Raw genomic sequence first — 21,980 nt, forward strand, 5'->3', positions numbered from 1 at the left:
TTTTAATAAGTTTATTTATTAATAATCCGAGGAATAAAAAATTCTAAGAAAGTACAGCGGCGCGTTAAACATAATTTAAGTAATAAGAAAACTTAAAACAACAACAACAAAATTTAACAATTAGAACCTTTTCAATTTACACACTCATATGATTTATTTATTTAAATGTTGATTTTGCAAAATGAATTTAAGATACTTTACTACTACGAAAAAAAAAAAAAAAATAAAAAAATAAATAAATAATTACGATCAATATAATTACTTGATGACAAATAAGAATGTGACGTGTTACGTCGAAATGTAAGATCGTAAAATATTTAAAAATAGAAATTAACATTGACAATGTTACATTTAAATGACAATAGAGATTAATAGAAACAATTTTCCATTGAACGAAATAAATAAATAATGTGATATTCTACGGGGGGAATCGAAATAATTTATAAAATTAACTATCGAGTCTCGTGTCGCGAAAAAAGAATCGTTTGAGAAGATGAAAAGTACGCCCCGGAGAGCACTGTAAAAATTCTGATCTTTGCTCGATCTCCTCGTGTACTTTCTCCTTTAGTCTGACGATTTTAGGAGAGAAAGAGAAAAACAGAGAGAAAAGAGAAGTAAACGCGCGATACGCATCGGCCGAGAACGGGACATTCCTCCCTCAGCGGGACCATGGGATATGTCTTTGGACATCCGAGTACATCCATGGCTCGCTGTACGATCGTAAAACCTATCTTTATGGTTCACACCTCCTAGACGGGCCACATAAACTCGTTCCCTCAGTACGTCCTTCTTTGCTTACGAGCTACCAGACTGCACACTTGCCTGAGCTTTTCAAGTTCTAACGGTTAGATTCTTGCGGTTACATTGCATATGATAAGAGAAAAGAAAAAAGAAAAAAGAAAAAAAAAAAACTATCATGGTGTAGAATACTATTCACGGTCGTTCTCGTTTCTTTTTTTATTAAATCTGTACTTGTACTTTACGATAGATTAAATTATACGACGATATTAAATCGATCGTAACGAAATTTGTAGTTACGTATATGAAAAGAAGTTTTAATCGACGATTTCAAAGTTTTCTTTCGTGTTTTTCATTTTCTTCTTTCTTCGTATGTAAATGGTTGTCCTTTAGTTCGTACTAATTAAAATCGTATATTCGTTTAATCGTTCATTTAAAATCGAGAGGAAGAGAATCGTTAGAAAGATTATAATTAAACTCATAGCGAGAATATCGCAGTGGGGATTGAAAAGCCCAAAGGTGATCCGTTTCGTGAGAAATCGTTGATTAGAGAAAGACAGAGAAAGAGAGAAAGAAAGAGGACGAGAAAGAGGGAAACCACAAGAACGTAACGAGAAATCGGAAAGACAAGGAACGCAAACTTATTCGAAGGATTTCATCCCCACGTGAAATTGCCTTCCCTCGAACTCACTGATTGCAGCTTCTTTCTTTCGTCCTTGGTCTAGAGTGCTTTTCTTACGGTTTTAAAAGCGCGATATCGTCGAAAAAAAAAAAAAAACGAATACCTATTTTTCTTTCTCTTTTCCCTTTTTAAATTCGAGCGAAAATCAGATTTAAAAGCAATGAAAATGTTACAAGCTTGTATCGCACGAAGTTAAGTGAGATGATATCTTTACGAGCCTTAGACGATTTTGTGGCGTAAGCTATCGAGATATATATATATATCCTAGATCGAACGATAAATCTTTGTCGCTTTTTATCTCATATTACTTCTTCTTGTATCTAGGCTAAAGATTAAAGACGATTGAGAATTTTTGACGATTCACCGTCTTATTTGTTCCTTTTCGATTTCTCGTAGTAAAGAATTTTTACGAGTTCCTAAAGAAATAGAAAAAGAAAGAAACCGATGCTACGCTATATCATCGAAAAGATACGAACGCGAATTCGCGAACGTGCGGATTTTACGAACACGATGTAAAAAGGGCGCGAGGTTTGGTTCCTTTTACGACGTCGAACTTTCAACCGAATGGATTTATCTCAGTGCATAGTTTATTTTCGATGACTTTACATATCGGTTTTAGAACATCAAAACTAGTTGCTACGATCGTTCTTACAGGATGAATTTGAAATATTCTGTCATTCGTTTTATCTTCTCTTTGCTATTGGATCTTGTTTGCTTTCTTATTAGTTTTATAGGATTTCCTTCGAGTTTTCAAAGAATTCGACGTGATTCCATCGACTTTTCTGGTATTCTATAAATTCTATGATTCTTTATTGTTTATTTTGAAGCCATTAGAAAGATTGTTCGAACTTTTCGCTGAAATTATGTCCACGAGAAATTCTTTAAATTAAATAAACGTAATTAATGTTGAAACATTATCTTCCACGGGAACGTAAAGATATCAACGTAGTTTTTCTAAATGTGTCGGTAAGTTCTCGTTCGTCGATGAGAAAGAAATTCGTTTTACCGACGCGAGAAACAGTCTTGTCGGTAACTGACCGACCGAAGAATTTTTTTCATGACAAAATACAAGTTAGAAATTTTATTACGGAAGACTTATGACTCAGGATAGTAATTGATATTCGACGGTATACAATAGGTTAACTGATGAATAATTTATCCTTGTATGAATTTTTAATGATTAATTTAATAACGTTCGCTCATACGAGTCACTGTTGTTTGTATTGTACTTTTGATCTAATGAAAGAAAGAAAAAGAATATTCATTGATTCCCATGAAATAAATCTATTTCATTATCGAGCATATTACAAAAATGTTGTTCTCAGGCTTTACGAATGAGTGATCGCGAGTAACGAGGAAAATACGAATTTTAGATCGATTCTACTTGTTTTGAAGTACCGTTAATATCCGTAAAAGATAATAAAACATTATTTCGAATTCATTATTGTCGTATCATTAAATCTTTCTACTAGATTACAACTATTCGCGGGGATAGTTGTAAGACGATTTCATTCAGAAGGATGAGATTTCATTGATAACCTTTGTCCTTTACGATAGCGAGCACTAGTTTCTTTTATAAAACTAATCGTATAACTCGGTTGAATTATCGATAACGTGTCATTTTTAACTCGTGTTAGGTATCACGTTCTCTCCTCTTTTTTCGTGTTAATAAATTTAACGTGTTCGACGAAGAACGAGTTATTCTTCTTCCCTCCCCTTTCTCTATCAACGAAGCTTCTTGATATCGTACGGACTGATCTAAAAATGATGAAGATCTTTGATAATTAATGTCGATATTCCAGCACTTTAGAAAATTGTTGCTTTCAGGTTTCATTCGAACATTTGTCATCGAGTTAGTCGAAGAGAACATCTTTTTTGTTGTCCTTTTTGTATTTGTTGTGTACTAGAAACGCGAATGTAGGTTAGGATTAATCTACGAGGATTCACCTAAACGATCGATCGAACATCTGTCCGGTTTGACCAGTTTTTCTTCCAACAATTTCCCGGAGTCTCTTCAAAAAGGAGTTTCGTACCGATGACGCACATGCAATCCTTAACTTGATGCAGCTGGCACGATGTTATTGCAAGCGTGGCTCTGGATTTAATTTTCTGCGCGTCCTCTAATCTACTTCAACCTAGATGCGACGATGAGCGTGTCGTAGCAGACTTTCGCGGGACGAGGCTTAGGGTTGAGAGTTTACGTTAATAAGACGAGATTGCGTCAAGTGGAAGTATCTCTCGTTTTCCTTTAATACGAAGAGATTTTCTTTGAACTTGAAGTTCATTAAAAAGAACAAAAAAGAGAGAGAGAGAGAAAAAGAAAAAGATTTGAAAAAAGATATATATATATATATATATATATATATATATATATCAAGTAAATAAATACGAATCAAAATGTTATTTTTAATTGATCTACTATATTGAGATATATCCGAGAGGTGTATTTATGAATACTTGAATTATCGATTTTCGAATGCAAATCTTTTCGTTACGTTCATATAATATCGTAATTATTCTTAATGGTGTGTACGTTTAATTAGATTCTTTCCGAGTATCGGATAAGCTATTGTACTAAAACTTATGTAAATTGTAGCTAGCATCGATATTGAAAATAATTCTCGACAGACCGTACACAATCGGCTAGAGATGTTGCGATTCGTGGAAGATTGGGATCTGTGGGATGTTTTCCATTGAACGTGTGACGTCTATTTCTGTAATATCCCGTATAAATACATGTGGGTTAACAGTACGCGATTATACGTGATACTGAACGAAAGGGTTAGAGATAGAAATAGGTAGATAGATAGATAAAGAGAGAGAGAGAGAGAGAGAGAGAGAGAGGAGATAGTAGAATCCACGAGCTTGCTAGCTTACGGTAGGTAAGTACCGTTCGTTCGGACGACAGCTGTTGCAGGTGCATCCAATCGTTGCTCGTTCTATGCTCTCGATCGACTTCGGTTGTGTGTAGGAAAGAGAGAGAAAGAGAGAGAGAGAGGGAGAGAGAGAGGGAGAGAGAGGGAGAGAGAAGAGAGGGATCTTTACATGCGTGAAAACGCGAATTTCTAGCGAGGCATATACGATTAAAATTGGATATCGCAGCGACTATTATCGAATTTATATTGTTAATTAATGAAATGTTCCTTTTTTTGCTTCTTTCTTTTTATTCTTGTTTTTTTCTTTCTTTCTTCTTAAAGAAAAAAGAAAAAAGAAAAAAGAAAAAAGAAAAAAATGTGATTCTCAAACGAACGTAAGTTGGCCCTCGTAAAGGTTATTAAACTGGATTATTCTTGGTAATACTTATTAACGTACGATTCGTAATTATTTGTTTTCATCATACCTGCATCCCTGACATCACGTTGGAAATGATTAATCGTCGGAGTCAAGATAACTCCTGCTGCGAGTTGCAAGCCATGAGAGAGTAACTGTACTAAAACGGCTACAAGAATTATAGTTCGACCCCAACCACCCTCGGGATAGTAATGTTTCTTCAAAGTGAGTCTCTTTCTGGCATTAATGCCAGTGAAAGATTCTTCCTCGTCTTCGGCATTGTCATCACGTTCGGTTACGAGCGTTTCAAAATCAGGGAAACCACTGAGCCCAGCTTCCAATATAAGCTGTTCGGAAAATCGTCTTTTGAACATCTTCGGATTGACTTCAGTCGCATTACTCTTTCTGCGATTCTCAGGAACGCTTGAAATCCCTGAATCGTTTCCGTCCTTCTCGTTGTCAGTCTCGTCGGCTTCTTTAACAGGGACATCGTCGGTACTCGCTCGTTGAAAAGACAGCCAAGATCTTTTCTGTCCCGCCTTCGCTAGGAATCTCGAAGAGAGTCTCGATCTCAAGTGGTTATTGCACCTAGCCGTGCACTCACCGATGGTATCTCTCGGTGTCTGTTCAGAGTACCTCCGCCTATCCGCGTATTCGATCTGGCAGCCACGAACGAAATGCGTTTGATCGGAATGCCGCCTTTGAATCGAGTCCTTCTTGACGATCGTTTCGTTCTGATCCGAGTCTTGGCCGTTGTAGTAACCGATACGATAGAGACTGCCAGCGGAGTTTCGAGCCGACGACGATGGAAGGAAGCTTTGGCAGGTCGATACCGAGTAACTCGAATCCTTTCGTTTGAAACTACCAAAGGAGTCTCTTCTTGAGATCGCGGATATCCTTCGACGCTGACGGTTACAACACTGATTGCATGAACACTGATAACGACAACGACACTGACACTTGTTGTTTATATCCACGTAACACTTGCATCTGATCAACCTCGATGCTATATCGGGATAAGAACGAAGTACCTCGTGAATCTCAGCTTCGCTCCACGATCTATTGGTCTCGGCGGACGTCGTACGATTTAAATCTCGTTTAGAATCGAAACTCGTCGAGGACCAACTCACCGACTCTATACTCGAATTTTCTCGGGATTTTGATTTCCTACGTAAAATCGAGGAACCAGTTCCTAAGCTTCCTCGTGAATGGCGACGTTCCACTGTAAGTTCGTGATCCTCGATCGTATTTTCTTCGGTCATTGCTTCGCTATAAGAATTACGTCGTTTGCGATAAACGTTCTCGTCCGGTGTATCGGATACGGACTGATGTTTCCTTTCCATCACGATTAAAAGATCTTTCGAGTAATTTGCTTTTGTACTTTTCGCTTTTTTTCGTTATTTTTTTTTTCTCACGCACCAAACGCTGATTCGTTTCGTGATCGTTTATTACGCTCGATTTCACTACCCGATCGATACTGAGCGATTTCGAAAAGAAAAACTCAACAGAAAAAAATAGCGAAGGTCCCTTGGTCCTTCGTCGATGCATCATAATTCCACACACGCAAACTGAACCTACGTGAGACCCGCACGACACAACCCGTCCCGAATCTTGATAGATTGTCCTGATTTTTCTCTCACGCGTGTCGTGTCTCGCCTATTGATTCGAATCACGACGCTTGCCACTTTCGTTTCTCTACGCTGTGGAAAGTGAACTTGATAGATACAATTTCCATTTCATAAAAATATGTTTCAACTAATTTGTATTCAGATAGTATACACTATGCTTGCGTTAAGCGAAACCAAACGGTAAGAATTTGTTCACATATTTAGCTCAGTGAGCTGAATATAACGAGTTACGAACGAGTTTTTAAATAAAATTAATTTTCTAACAAATTTTATCACTCTTTTTCTTTCCTCTCTTTCTCTCTCTCTCTTTTTGTTTTTCATTAATTGGTTTAATACGTACACATAACGTACGCGTAAATTTTTTTTTATATCTTCTTATTTGATCGGATTTTGTACGTTCAATTGAATTAAAGAAAAGAAGGAAAAGAAAAAAAAAAGGGAAAAAAAAAAGAGAAAAGAAAGTGAAAATCTATATTACTAAACACTTTTAATGTTTCTGGAAAGAACTGCCTGTAATGTAGGCAATGTTGGTTTACCCTTCTATACCCATAGATAAACTTATAAGTGTCGAACCTGACAGCAAGACTTAAAGCAGATGATACGACTGTGATCGATGATGAAACGAAAGATTATAGTATGGATCGCTGAGAAAGATTATAGTATGATCGGGTTTTTTCTTATTCATCCTTCCAGACCGGTCCTTTGAGAATTACGGTGACATAATTTATCATTCGAATCGTACGTGCTGCTTTTTACACGTGAAATTTACTATTTTTGTACGATACACGTAAGTATTATTTAAATCTTCACGTAATAATATAATATATTGATTTTAGACGTAGTTGTATCTACTTACGTATCTTTTTTTTTTTCAAATCTACCTGTTAAAATCTCGTTTTGTACGTGTACTTAAGCACACGTTAAAAATTGTCCTTGACGTTCGTCTTAATTATAATAATATATTCGAAAATTCTTTGCAGGGACTAGACACGTTTATTACAAAGTCTTCATTATTATATATCATGAAGTAGAAAGGCGTATGATAGGAGAAGAAGTCGAGTTTGTAACTATTAGTTACACTAGACAGTGTTCTCCTCGAGATATTCTACGAACGTCTTGCCTCATATAACGCGAAAGTTAAGCCACCGTTGTTCGCCACGGTGGCTTTACAGAATTTTCCACAACGTCCGGGCAATATTTTTAACCGTGCGAGAGAAAGGATGGAATCAACGACGTTGCATTTCGAGTTACTTATCAACCCTTTTCGGGGTTGCTCGTTTAAGGGAAGCTTCGTTTAGGAGCGTAGACGAATAGTGGGTAAGAAAATTTATAAAAGTAAATCGAAGATAACGTTCTATCGAAGATGATATTGATTCGATGTGTCGATTGACATATGGAGAATTTCTTATTGATCATTCATCGACGAATAAATTTCGCGACTAAATACATCTCTAACCATTCTCGAATAATACCTAATAAAAACCAGATGAAAATGAATCACAACGGATCGATTGAAAAATGGACGAAACGAACGAGAAGACGTACCTGCGCTATGAAGAGGAGGATGATGAAATTTAAGTTGGGCCGTGAGATGCCAAGTTCCAGGAGCTGCGAATTGCAATCCTATACCAAGAAAATGTACGAGCATGGAGCACGTGACGATGACGTATCCCCAACCACCTTCGGGATAATAGTGTCTCCTTAACGTAGCCTCTTTACAAAGATCGTAGGTTGGTCGACAAGTTTGTTGATTAGCGTTGGATAATCCGTTTCTTTTTTTCTTGCCTAAGGTCAATTCTCTTTTAGCTAAATAACCAGTGGCGAAGGACGTGGTACGTCCATCTGGCCAGGTGCTTCTACCGCAAGCATTTGATCTATCGATCTCTCTCCTCTTCTTACTGAGAATACTCTGAGGACGTGTCCGAGGTCCGTTTATCGAGCCATTGGAGGCGTCGTATGCAATCGGCGATCGAAAGGGATCGACCTGTAGTCTTAACTGTCCTTCCGAAGTACACTTGGGGCAAGCATGCCGATCGCTTTGCGAAGAGCTCGTAGTACCGCCGATTCGATCGTAGTCGACGATCTCGATATGTGGCGTTAGCACCACCGTAGGCTTCGATGTCTCCCTTTTTTCTATTATTTTTTCTTTCTCGTTTTTCTCTTCATATTCTTCCTCTTTTCCATCCCCCTTTCCTTCTCTTACCGGATGGCTACTACTATCAGCCAATAAAGTACCTTCTTTCTTCTCCTTAACGTCGTCCTTTAAACCGATCGGAGCCACGTCGAAGATCTTTAGCTCGATGCTGCTGTTGCTTCTTCTTCGCCTGCTGGCTCTGCCTGTCGAGATCGTCGACGATAAAGACGACGTCTCGACGTAAAGTCGGTGCCGATTGAGCGCCCTCAGCGACGAATGTAACGTCTTCCTTTGAAATTCACGATGTGGTCTCGATTTTCGATCGATTTCCACTCTCGGATTTACGTTATCTTCGTTTTCGTCTTCGTCTTCGTCCTTCTCCTCTTCTTTTTCTTTCTTTTCTTCCTTTACTATTATAACTTCTTCTTTTTCTTTCTCTTTTTTCTGAGTTTTATCGTCGATCGTCACTTCATGCGTCAAAGATTTACCAAAGATCTTGGGTTTCTCTTCTTCCTCTTCTGACGATCTACTAGTCGGTACGATCGTAAAAGCTCGCGAAAGAGGATCTACACGAACCCTTACAGTCCTTTGCGATCTGTCCGGCCAGGAACTACTATGTCTCATTCCTTGGCCGTCCTCGCGACGAACCGTCATCTCTCCGTCCCTTCTTCGTATCTTCTCCCTTCGCGAAAAAATCTTAAGGACCGTGTCGATCGATTATCGACCCTTTCGTTATTCCCGTCGTTCTCTTCCTTTCGTCCCTGATCATAAATTTCCTCATCGACAGCCTCGAAAATGGACCGACGAGTCTCTTCTTTCCTACTAACGAAATCCATACGACAAATTGCGAAAAAGACTTATTCAAACTTTCTGATTCCCCTTCGACGAATTTTTCATGTAAAACGTACGCGAAAACGCACGGACACTCCGAGGATAGCATTTTTTTGTATCTTTTATTTTGCTTCCCTTTTTTTTTTCTGTTCCTCTTTTCTTTTCCTTCGACACGTTATTTGTTCTTTTTTTTTTTTTAAACACTATTAATCGTTCTCTCTCTCTCTCTCTCTTTTTTCCTTTTTGTAATTTTCCTTTTTCTGCTCGTTCGTTCTTATATTAGTTTTTTTTTTTTTTTTCTATTACGAAGAAGATCGATGTTGAAGAGAGACGAAAGAAAATAAAAGGGTGGCTGAGAAAAATGCGTTAATGTGTGGTTAATATGCGTAATGTGTGTAATCGAAACTATCCGGAAAGTGTTGGGAAAAGGGAAAGTTAAAGTTGTTGGCAGAGGGAAGAACTGGTCCTGGCGAGTGCGCCAGGATGACTGTTACGCACGTGCTGCTCACTTGCGAGCAACCCCTCTCCCTCCCACCCCCTCTCGCTCTCTCTCTTTCTTTCTTGCTCGACGATGGCAAGCGCATGCCTGCGAATATTCGACAAAGTTACAAAACCTACCACCGTGTCTCTCTGATCATTAAAAGATTTGATATCTTTTTCTTTTTCTTTTTCTTCTTCTTCTTTTTTTCTTCTGTTCTCTCTCTCTCTCTCTCTCTTTTTTTTTTTTGGATTTCTTACGTTATTATTCGTTTACCTTCTTTAATGAAAATAACCGTCAGGGTTAGTTCGTTCCATTTTCTGAGTTTATCGATCGATTGTTCCTTGCAAATGTGTTGATATAACGTTCTAATTTATTTTTGCAGTAATTAATTGGCTCGAATTCGTATGCAGAAACGTAAAGACAAAGATTTATCGCTGTCTGGAATAATCCCTGCAAATGCGACGAATAGCACGGAAAAGTTTTAGTCGTCCTACGGCCGATTTTAGATCACCTTGATGATCTTTGATTTAATTTACAAGGACTGTAAAGTCCGATAAGCTCGATGGAATGCAAAGAACGATTTGTATTGGATATTTATTATTTGTAATTAAAAATAATTCGACCTGTTTCATTTCAACAAAAAAGTGAATTTTTTTTTTTTTTTTAATAATTTTTCTTTGCCTGTCTCTTTAAAACAACAGGGTTACGTTAATTCGTTCTAAATGATCGAATTTAAAAAGATAAAAGATTCGTCGAAATCTCTACCGTTGTAACTGACCTACGACACGAGTCACGTAAAGCCGATTATCCGCCTACCGTACTTCGATTCGAAGAAGCCCAAGTCGCTGCAAGGGGCAATGAATTACTATAGAAGGTCTACCTGTTTCTTCGAAAGGGTCTAGACTCTTTATGAATGAATCCAGGAGGCAACAAATAAAAATTCTTTATCGGCGAAGAATTTGCATTTTTTACATTTACGAAAGAATGAAATTTCATAGAAAAACAAATCTTGTACCATTCGACATTTTCTTTTTTTTCTATTTCCAACGATATAAAAGTTTGACCGAGTAAACTTAAAAATTAGATCTAAACGAAATTCGAACGATTTGTATAGTCCTAATTAATCTCCAAATAATTCATACGTATGTGCATGTTTATGTCATTGTCACCCCAGATCAGTGAATACCTACCCCTCGCGTGATTAAACTGTAGGAACTATGTTCTTTCCTCCCTCTTTTCCTCGCTCTTAAAATGTCTTTCTGTAAAAAAGAGAGAAAGAAAGAAAAAGAATATTCAGAAAGGTAGGTCGAAACGGAGAGCGTACGTCAACGTTGCAAACGTTATTAGGGAAACAACATAATTATTATTACGAATATTCGAGTCGAATTCCAGAGTCGACAGTTACGAGCGGAAATGAGGGCGAGTTCGCACGAGCGGGTGTTAACGATTTCGCGGGTGGAAAAAATGCATCCGCCCGGTTCCGAAGCGAGCAGTAAATTTAGGCAAGCGAGAATGCCGTGGACGCTTCCTCTCTTAAACTCTAGATTATTTATCTCGCTATTAAATCCACGTTACGAGAATAAAAAAGTTTTGGAGAATGACAGAGAGGGAAAAAGATGGAAGAGACGAGTGAGTTAAATAAATACAAACGACTTTAAAGTGTTAGAGAGAAAGAGAAAGAGAAAGAGAGAAGGAGAATGTTACTGCCTGATAAATTCAGTGTACGTATCCTATCTTAAATCATAGATGATTTAGAACGATAATCTGCTCTTGTATTTTCCTTTTCCTCTTTGGCTAATACATCCTCCTCTTTTACAGATGCACAATAACGAACGAACGAAGACGAAGAGAAGACGACGAAGATCTCGAGTTATTCGCTATGACGCGCCGGCCGTCCAATTAAGGGAGAGCTCACGACGGGACTTGGCTCGCTTGGGTTTAACGGGCTATAAAAATTGTTGCTTTGACGTTGGTCTATTCGCGGCTTGGTTGCGTATGCTAACGACGAGCAAAGAGAAAGAGAGATATCGAACTGAGAGAAAGAAGCTTTTCACGATCAAAAGCTCTAGTCACGTTCCTTCGTATTCTAGCCAAGAATGCTGTTCTACGTCTAGTCGCATCTTTGCTTTTTACGATATTTTTCTATGATCTCGTTCGTGTTCTACTTTAGATAAGTATGATAAATCTCAGTATGGCTTGTACATATCTTAAGATTACATATATAAAATGTATTTATGATACAATCGTGACAAGTGTATATTTTCTTATCGGAACATAAATAAATATATGTTTTCGTAACTTTTATCGTAAATTCTAAACGCAAATTGCATTTGTATCTAACCTAAATTTGTTTCTAACCTAATCTATCTAAATATAGATAAATGAAATCGTGAGAAAAGCACTATTCTTTTCTGTCTTTTTTTTTTTTTTCTTAATCGGAATATCCACGAAATAGAAATATCGTTCAACATTGAATATAAATTCTAAAGGAAATCATACAAAAGGATATAACATGGTCCACTTTCTAATCTAAATTCGAAGCTAATATACCTAATCAAAGATAAGAGATACGTGATCGAAAGTTTAACAAGATTCTTGTTAAGAAGAACGAGGTTAGAATGTTCCTATTCGTTCCAGTAGTTGACACAAAACGTGGAGTACAACGAACACGAACTCTCTCTCTCTCTCTCTCTCTTTCTCTCAGCTTAAGACACTTATCTAAACGGTCTCTTAGAACGGACCGTATCGCGAACTCGGTGAAAAACTCTAAACTGCGTCTCCGCATGCAGGTCTCACGAGTCAACTCCTAAGTTCGTTCGTTAGTTCGTTCGTTTGCGTGTGGAACTTGAATTGTTTGTAAGAGAAAAAGAGAAAAAGAGAAAGAGAGACTCGGTGTCCCTTAAACACGTTCTACGATTAAACGACGATACCTTATCCGTACTTATTATTACGAAGGAACCAAGAAACTAGGACGATCTTGATGCGTAAAGGCTAGTTCTCTTACCTTACGAAAGAGTCCACGTTTAACTCACCTTCTCGATCCTCGTCGATCCACCGTTTTCTTAGTAGATAATGAAAAAGTTGTTTGAGATCCGGATCGAAGAGGAAGCTCGAGATGAAAAAGAGGACTAATTTAGTTAGCCTTTTTTTTTTTCTTCTTTCATCATTTTCTATAGAATATTTCTTTATTTCTTATCTTTACTTATTTTTCGTCGAGATTTTTTCGTAAGAGATCTTACGGATATCCCGTAAAGGTAAGTATAAGTCTTTTTGTGAGAAAAAGATATATATATATATATATATATTCCATGGATTTTCTCATGGAATCTATTTAACTCGAATATACAAAAGTTCGATCGCCAGACGTTGAAGAATCGATGAATCGATAAAGTCGCGAGAAAGAGATTTTATTTTTATGCACATATATATATACCTATGCAATCAACATACATACATATGTATATACATATATGCATATATATGTATATCCAAAGGAGAATATGAATATCTTTGGCTTGAGTGAACTTCTCCTTCCGGATCTACGTACATACTTTTCTTTAAATTTATGATAAGTTTAGGAAAGAGTACTACTGAGATCGAGTTCAAGCCGAAAGTTAGATCGAACTTTGCGACGTTTCTTCGTTACTCCTTTTCTCTAACTTATTTTTATTATCCTTTGGGAATATCCTTAAGGAAAGACAAACGATCGAGAAAATCGACGAGGCGTATCGATGAAGAGAGAAATAATGAAAGGGAAGAATGAAGGAAAAAAGGCAATGAAAAATTGTACTAAGAACGAGAGAAAAAGAGAGAAAGAGAAAGAAATGATAATAAGCACAGAGAAACGTCAGAAATGGTGCCACTTGATTTTCAAACTTTGATCGATGCTGTTGATTCTATCCTTAAAGCTCCATTTTTCTTTCATACGTGTTTATTCTTTTCTCTCTCTCTCTCTCTCTCTCATTCTCTCTCTCTCTTTTCTTTTTTTATCACGAGCACATACTCATTTTGTTTCTAGGTCAGATACTTACTCGCCAGTGAACTAATTTAAGTACCATTTCTTTGCTATTAAAACATTTGGAAGGGAAATAAAGAGAAGAATGATTGGCGAAAGAGAAAGAGATTATTGAAAACGTCGATCATATATATGGAGCATGATCGATGTTATACTTATCTGTCTGTCTCTTTCTTTTCTAAGCTCTAAGTTTCAAAGGGATAAGCAATGAAGTATCACAGATTCGTAAGGAAGGAATCATCATCATCGTTGAGTTTATCACCGCGACGAATTTATTTATTATCGATGCTATTCAAGTCGTTCAAAGTGACTTTCATTCTAGCTTTGAGCTCATTCGCATAACGCAGAGCAGAGACGTCGATGCGAACGTCTTCCATAAGAAGATCGCAATCGAGATATCTGCTGTCACAGGCTCGATGATGATGCTTCAAGGCATCATTAGGATCCAAATGATGAGCCCTTCTCGTTGTTGGATTCAACGTTGTTAAAGCATAATGATTGTGCACGGTTAAAGCTCGCCTAGTTGAAATGAAACTCTTGACTGAGTCACCTTCAGGAGAAATGCTAGAGGTTCTAACAGTATCCAGATAATCTGGATTCCCGAGGAAGCTATCGGGTTTGCTCTTGTTCTGCAACTCTGGGAAAAAGTAAGCGTTCCGAACGGAATAAGAGGCAAACTCCTCGAAAGTTTCACCGAGTTTCCTACGCTCGTCGAAGATCAAACCGTGCCAGCTTTTTCTCTTTACCGGTACGATTGCTTCGTCCACGTCGATCGGTATTACAAATTCCGTTCGACGTAGATTCTCGTAGAAACAGTGATTGTAAGGTATCAGTTCCATTCTTCTCTTTGTCCATATATCATTGTTGAAAAATTCTCTTCTATCATTTTTATCGTTCGGTAAATCACCCGGCAAGGTTAAATCGAACCACCGAACTACGTTCGATCTCTCGTATAATCTCAATACTTTCAGCACGTTTTCATGAACGTCAAAAACGTAGAAATAAAAGAGTCCAGCACCTAAGATCCTATGCAACTCGACGAATGCCACTAACTTCTCTGATATATCTTCGTCGAAGTCGAGTCCCTTGATACAAAGTGTGAATCTTTTGGAATTACTCGAGCTATAATCTTTCTGCGTTTCGTTGTCTCTAAATATGGCTAAACTATGACTAGGATTTTCATAGCAGGACGTAGCACCGACGTACACTCGCGAAGGATACGCCGTGTATCCTTCCAACGACGGTAACTGACAGGACACTAGAATTCCCGTGTAACTGTCTGTCTCTCCTCCCCACTCTTCCAACCATATAGGCGAAACTAGAGCCTCCATGCTGTAACTTCGTACTCTTCCTCGCTCCTCCTCGTACCTGTGTGCGACAAACAGACAAGATGGAAGCGAATTAATTCCAGTCGGTATGGTTGCTTCCAATGTAATAAAGTATAAGAAAAATATAAGCAAGATATCTGGATGATTTGTATCTAATGAGAAAATTTAACATCTCTCCGATCAATATTATATATCTAATTTACATTTAATTATCTACGATTCAGATGAATATTATTCTTCTTGTCAAAATATATTCGATAACTTTCATTACATTCTTTTTCTTTCTTTGCTTTCTTTCTTTTTTTTTTTTGCGTCATTTCCAAGAACCTATTCCATTGCTATTATGTAAATCAAATAATTACTGGCTTGATCGAAGAAATAAATTAAAGTTTCCGGTCTCCGACTTGTTTCTCGTATTGCTTTAGCTCATCGACGCGGAAAGATGGTAAGGGTCAGCTATCTCTTCTCTCTCCCCCTCTTTCTATCCATCTGATAGAGTACGTTAGCGGAAAAGTGGCTCACCAAACGGTGCAGAAGAGCGAAGAGGTCGGTAGAGGTCCATGCTTGACGGCAATCACTCGGAGACTCGGATAACCGGCCACTCGAAGATCCAAGTGGCCGCTATAGAGAAAGAGCCGTCGAGGGATCGTCTCGAGCCACCTTATAGCGGTTAACTCGAACGCGTCCGACGTCGTTTCCAACGCCATTTCTGACGTCGTTCCGTTCGTTCCATTAGCACCGTCGCACTCCTTCGAAGGCCTGTAATCGAGTGCCAATCTTCGCGCCCACGAATACGCTACGATGCTTCTTGTACCTGGTGGCTCGCCTCCTTAAAAATATAAAATATCGTATTAGCGAGAGGAAAAGAAAGAGAAAGAGATGATTATATTAAATCTATCAGCGTGAATACACAAGATGATCTCACCCTTTCCGTTTATTTATTTCATTATATAGATATCTTTAATTATTTGTAATTATTTCGAGAAATATATTCGAAATTCTTTTCATAATAAATATCGTATCTTCTCCTTTATAATTTACTTTGTTACATAGATTAATTTGATTTAAGACGATTTTATAATAACTATTAATTCAAATCGCTCCTATCGATTTATTTTAATGTTTAATTAATAATTATTTGTTAGACGATAGACATATTAGCTATGATGTTACACGATACTAATGTAATGTCACGCCTTATTCGTTAAATGTTGCCATTTATGAATCATAAAACGATTCGTATAATCTTCGAAGGAATCTAATATGCGACCGGTCGTAATCGTAATCATCTTGAAAAATTTTGTCGCTTGAAGCTCGCCAAAGGTATAATGTTAAACACGTTGAAATAGTGATGGTGGTACCACCACTCTAAAGGATGAGAGAAAGAGAGAGAGAGAGAGAGAGAGAGAGAGAGAGAGAGAGGGATCGTTGCGAAACACCTCGTTCGTTCCGGCTTCACGCGTTTCCCATTATCGGACACATGAGAGATTACGTACGTTTCTAGCGTACGTTGTAGAAAGCATTGTGATTCAACGGGTGGACGGAAGTGACGTGTTACCACTCAACGGATACGTCCTACACGCACGGAATAAACGCTAAAGTATACTTACCTAGACTTGCAAAGAAAAAGAAAAAAAAAAAAAAGCAAAAAAAAAAAAAAAAATTGATCCACGCCAACAGTTTTGAAATATATGATATATATCAATAATTATTTAATATTAATATTAAATTAATATCAATCAATAATTATTTATATCTAATAAAAATTGAAGATAATCTAGAATACTAAATATTTATTATATTTAATTATCAAAAATTAATGAAATACCATTTAACGCGTAAGACGTTTTCAAGCGTTAGTATTTAAAAATAATCGCAGCGATGGGACAATTATTATCATTGTCTTGTAACTTTATATTAATGAAGATCGATCGAATACGAAATGATGTTGCTTAAATAGAATTCTGATTGCTTTAATCTCCCAATTGAATCTTAATAACGTGCGTGCTCTCGATTGAGAATGAAAGGGGGTGAAAAGGTTGATCGTTTACTCGTTTCTTTTTTATCTTCTTTCTTTCAACTCATTCTCTCTACCTCGGTTCTTCTCCCTGTCCGTCTAGTTCTCTCATCTGTTTTTTTTTCTTTCTATTAGTCTGTTTCGTGTTTCTCTATCCATCACAAGTCGAACACTTTCGATACACCGGTTCTTTATTGGACTCGCTTGTAAATCGTGGATGAATCGATATCCTCACGCGTTCTAACGTTATCGTATCTCTGACATCTAGTCATAATCTTCCATGACGTCGCAAAAGAGAGAGAGAGAGAGAGAGAGAGAGAGAGAGAAAGGGGAGGGAGAATCGATGATCATCGATAAATTTTCACGACGGTATCGAGCAACAGGTCTTGGTAACTACTTTCGTTCTTGATCACCGTACGTTCACGTCGATGGGAATGTGGATCGTGAATGTCATCGACTTTTTCTCTTTCTCTTTTCTTCCTCCTCTCTCTCTCTTTCTACATCCGCTTTCGTTATCGCGATCGTTAATGGCAAACGTTTGCATACGTTGGCAGACTCGTTTACTCTTTTACACTCTCCACTTCATACGTCGAACGTAAACGTAGCTTTAAAAAAAAATTTTTTTTTCCTTTTTCTTTGCTTTGCTTCTTTTTTCTTTGTATTTTTCCTTTTTTTTTTTTTTTTAAAGACAGAAAAAGAAAGTTGTAGTCAACGATTGACCCAACGAAGGAAAGGAGAAGAACCAGACGGTATATTATGCCTCGTGTTGCCTGCTGGGAGTGTGATCCTCAGTCGTGCCCTTTTGCGATTACCCTTCTGCTGCATCGTGTCTAGCAAAGGTGTGCCTTTGAGTACGTACCAACGCCAGTACGTGTACCTCACTTATGTGTATCTCTGTGTACGTCTGTATCTCTGTCTCTCTGTCTGTGTCTGTATTTTACGAGAAGGCACTTTAACTACGCGTACTTCACTCGTACTCACTCGTTCGGAGAAACGGCCGAAATTATCGTCGCGAGATCGCTCCTCATAATTTAGCAAGAATAATAACAACGATCGACGGGCGGTCTACAGAGAAAGAGAAAGAGAGAGAAAGAGAGAGAGAGAGAGAGAGAGAGAGAGAGAGAGAGAGAGAGAGAGAGAGAGAGAGAGAGAGAGAGAGTACTCAGAAATATGTCGTAAATTATTTCGTCTAATGAAGTCGCCGGCTTCGAAAAACGAGACGTCGAGATTTATACACGCTTGGATTCTTTGTATCCATTTGAGAAGTTTCTTGAGTCTTTCTTTACGATTTCTTCATGTTTTTTTTTTTTTGCTTCCGTTCTTTTCGTATCATAAGAAAAATATTTTTTTTTTTATTTTGATTTTTGTTAAGTGTGCACACGTTCGTACACGCGCACGCGCGCGTGTGTGTTGTATTTTTCTCTGAATCGAATTTATTCCTCTTTTTATTCGTGGACGATTTGGTCATACGATTTATGATCGCCCCAGGTAGAAACTTCGATCGAGACTTAAACTTCACGAACAATACCATTCGTACGAAAGGAAAGAAGATAGGATCGTGCCGAGTGGACGGAAAAAAAGCTCGAGAAATTTCCCTTCCTTCCTTCCTTCCTTCCTTTCTTCCTTAGTTACTTGCTTCTACCGACCGGATAGCCGTGAATGCTGAGAAACTCTATATATTCGCGCGAGTAAGAAACACTCACGATCTTTCTACCTGCTGAGCGAACACTTAGAAAGAGGCATCTCTTTTCGTTCGAATGTATTTCTTAAATTCATAGATCGACAAACGAATTTATGATTTTTCTCTTTTTTTCTTCTTCTTCTTCTTCTTCTTTTTTTTTTTTGAACGACCTGAATCCGATTTAGAACGAAAAAAAAAAATAAAAGAGATCGTATGCGGGTTAGCAATTGATAATTAATAAATCGGCGAAATAAAATTGTAATTTCTTTACCAAGAGAAATAACCATAATAATCAAAAAGTTTAAAGTTAAACTTAAGAGGAGCAGTAAAAAAAAAAAAAAAAAAAAAAGAAAAATAAATAAATAAATAAATAAATAAATAAATCACATTGCAGAATCACATTGCAAAATAAAGCCGAAGACAAAGAGTAACTGTTCGAAGAAAACGAACAAAGAAGAGATCAGCTGAGAATTGGCTGAACTTTAAAAGGAAAAATAGTAACGAAAAGGAACTAACGATAGAAAGTAAGAACAATTCGTATCTATTGATCTTCCTAGGAAGAGAATTGCAATTGTCCAAGAGAATAGAGTTAAGGGCCGAAGGTACGCTACTTCCCGGAGGTTGCGAACCCGTTCGGCGATAACGAAAGGGCAAAGGTTGTAGCTAGCTCGCGGCTAGCTCGCGACGACGACGACGACGACGACGAGAACGACGATGGTAGTCGTGGTGGTGATGGTGGTGGTGGTGATGGTAGTGGTGGTGGCAGGCGCAGCGCGCATGGTGAGGGAGAAAATTGCTTACCAGGCGTGGGAGGAGGATCGGCCGGAGGATCCGGGAGTCGTGGCGGCGAATCGAGGAGAGTGAGGACGCATAGTGCGGTCACCAACACTGCGACCAGGCCAGCTCTGCACGCTCTCTTCGTACAGGCAACCAGCATCTTCTTATTTTGCCCCTCTTTTCTTATCTTCCTAGACTGGTCCGTTCGATAGTCGATCGTCAATATTTGTAATATCTTCGTTCCGTCTATCGATCTTTTCCACATCTGGCAAAAGCGATCGATAAAGAATTGAAACGTTTATTAAAAGTCTTTTAATCTAATAGATCAAGTTGTTTCCTTTCTTATTGGTATGCTTGGATCAACGATCAATTTACTAAACGATCGATCACGTTTGACAGCTTAGAATTTAATCACAAGGTCGATGCACGTGACTCGATTTAGAAATAAAGACTTGTACACTTCCAATTCACTTTCTACTAGGTCTCAAAGAACCTGAACAAAGACTCCAAGAACTTGGAACAAGACTCCGTCACGTAGCTTGCACTTCTTTGGAATATTTCAAAGTTAACGAAGGTGATGATGCGAACGAACGTCACCTCCCAAACACCCCTCGATCCGCACCAGGCTCACAGCTTTTTCAGAGTCGCGACCTCGGTTTCTTCTTGGAACACGTTGATCCTTTTTCGTGCACGGAGGGTCGCAGGACACCTGGTTAGAGTGGTAACGAGAAAAGACGGCTGATCTTACTCGCCTAAACGAGTCGCTCCTACCTTTCGTCTCTCTTTCTCTTTCGCGTATGAGAACAAGCACGAAGAATCTGTCTTCTTGGTCGCTCGTAAAAAGGATCTCGTTTAAGACTCAACCTCCCACGCGACTCTCTCTCTCTCTCTCTCTCTCCCTCTCTCTCTCTTTCGTCTTTGTAACCAACGGAGACCATTTATGGTCGTCTCTGAGGTTTATCTTTTCATTAGACTTCTTCTCAGATTTTTAAATTAAATATTCGATAATCTAATAAACCTCGTTAAATGTAATACTTGCAAAAATGTTGTTTCTCTTTGCCTACCCTCCCTCTCTCTCTCTCTCTTTCTATTTCTTCTCGAACTCACAAGTTTTTCAAATGCTTTTTATGCTTCAGATATCGTGCGAATGTTCGATCCTTTGAGAAAGGACAATGGTCTTTCATCTCTTTCCGTTTTGGTTCCTCAGGATCACGCTCCCAGACGCAAGCTGCCGTGACCATTTCGAATCCATTCGATGTACCTTCGATTTCATCGTTGGTCGCCACCTGAAACCGGAACGACTCCACCTAAGTTTCTTCTTCTTCTTCTTCTTCTTCTTCTTCTTCTTCTTCTTCTTCGTGTCTCCCGATCGTTCTCGCCCACGAGAACATTATACAAGCCGCAGATCGATTTTCGATTTCCTCGCTCGCTTCTCTCTCTTCCTCTTTCTCTCTCTCTCTCTATCTCTCGATCCGTGGGAATAGGAACTTTCGAGATTACTTTCGTGGTAACGGGATGTTCCCCAAACTTCCTCGATGTTTCAACCGTAGAAACCGATTTCGATTTAGCTTGTATGTTACATGATCCTTATCGAGAATTTGTTGGGTCTAAACTTTGGTGATATTCAAGGTAAACGAAAATGCTCGCAGTTCTTTTATCACGAAAATACAAACAGGCGGGGAAATAGAAAACTGTCAAATATTTACTTCACCGATCACTGCTTCTATTCCCTTTTTTTTTTTTTTTTTTTGGTAATTATTCACTCGAATCATGGATATCGGCAACAAAATTTTTTGAAATTTCAAAGAAAAAAAAAAAAAAAAGAAAAAAGAAAATAAAATTAGCGAATATCGAAGGACAATTCTTTAAGTTCGTAAATAAAGAGACGCACGAGTCGCACGTGGTCGGTGAATCGAGCAGCGGGATTGGTGCAATCTAGCCTGCGCGAGAGTCGAGAGCGTACTGCGTCCACGCGGGAGGTTAACGCGCCAGCAGAGCCTTGCCACGACTCGACGACTTTGGACCCGTTGCCTTAGCATGCTTTGCCAATGCGCCTTTGCGCCATGCTCGTCCCCGTAACTCGCCTCTGCATTGCCTTGCCTTTACCTTGCCTTTACCTTGCCTTCCCTTGCTTTCCTTTACCCCACCATGTCTAACTTCTCCTACTACTCCTCTCAATCTTTACCATACTCTATTTCTTTGTCTATAATGTTCTTCCTTTCCTTTCAACGAAACTATCATGCAAAATGATCTATTTCGCAACTCCTAAAAGTTTCTCCGTTATTCTACAACGTGTTCATCTTAATAAATTGTATGTTTATGTTAACGATATATCTAAAATTTGCAAATAAAATCCATCAATTTTTGCGATACGTATATATATATATATATATATATA

General features: G+C 38.2%; 2 protein-coding genes across 2 annotated transcripts in view; both read right to left on the minus strand.

Moving 5' to 3' along the window:
- LOC122634127 (monocarboxylate transporter 2-like) overlaps positions 1-9,471 on the minus strand; it is a 52,715-nt gene extending 43,244 nt beyond the window's left edge. Inside the window, exon 1 of the mRNA XM_043822739.1 lies at positions 7,864-9,471. Within this exon, the coding sequence (XP_043678674.1) occupies positions 7,864-9,106 (1,243 nt within the window). The 5' untranslated portion in view covers positions 9,107-9,471. The remainder of the gene's footprint in view (positions 1-7,863) is intronic.
- A 4,557-nt stretch (positions 9,472-14,028) lies between these two features.
- Positions 14,029-21,340, minus strand: LOC122634158. The gene is made up of 3 exons (XM_043822809.1): positions 19,607-21,340; positions 15,630-15,936; positions 14,029-15,147 (listed from the first exon to the last, which is right to left on the minus strand). The coding sequence occupies exons 1-3, from the start codon at positions 19,845-19,847 to the stop codon at positions 14,052-14,054; spliced, it is 1,644 nt and encodes a 547-aa protein (XP_043678744.1). The 5' UTR covers positions 19,848-21,340; the 3' UTR covers positions 14,029-14,051.
- Positions 21,341-21,980: the final 640 nt, after the last annotated feature.

Source organism: Vespula pensylvanica, chromosome 14 (genome assembly GCF_014466175.1).
Source record: "Vespula pensylvanica isolate Volc-1 chromosome 14, ASM1446617v1, whole genome shotgun sequence".
Lineage (NCBI taxonomy): Eukaryota > Metazoa > Arthropoda > Insecta > Hymenoptera > Vespidae > Vespula > Vespula pensylvanica.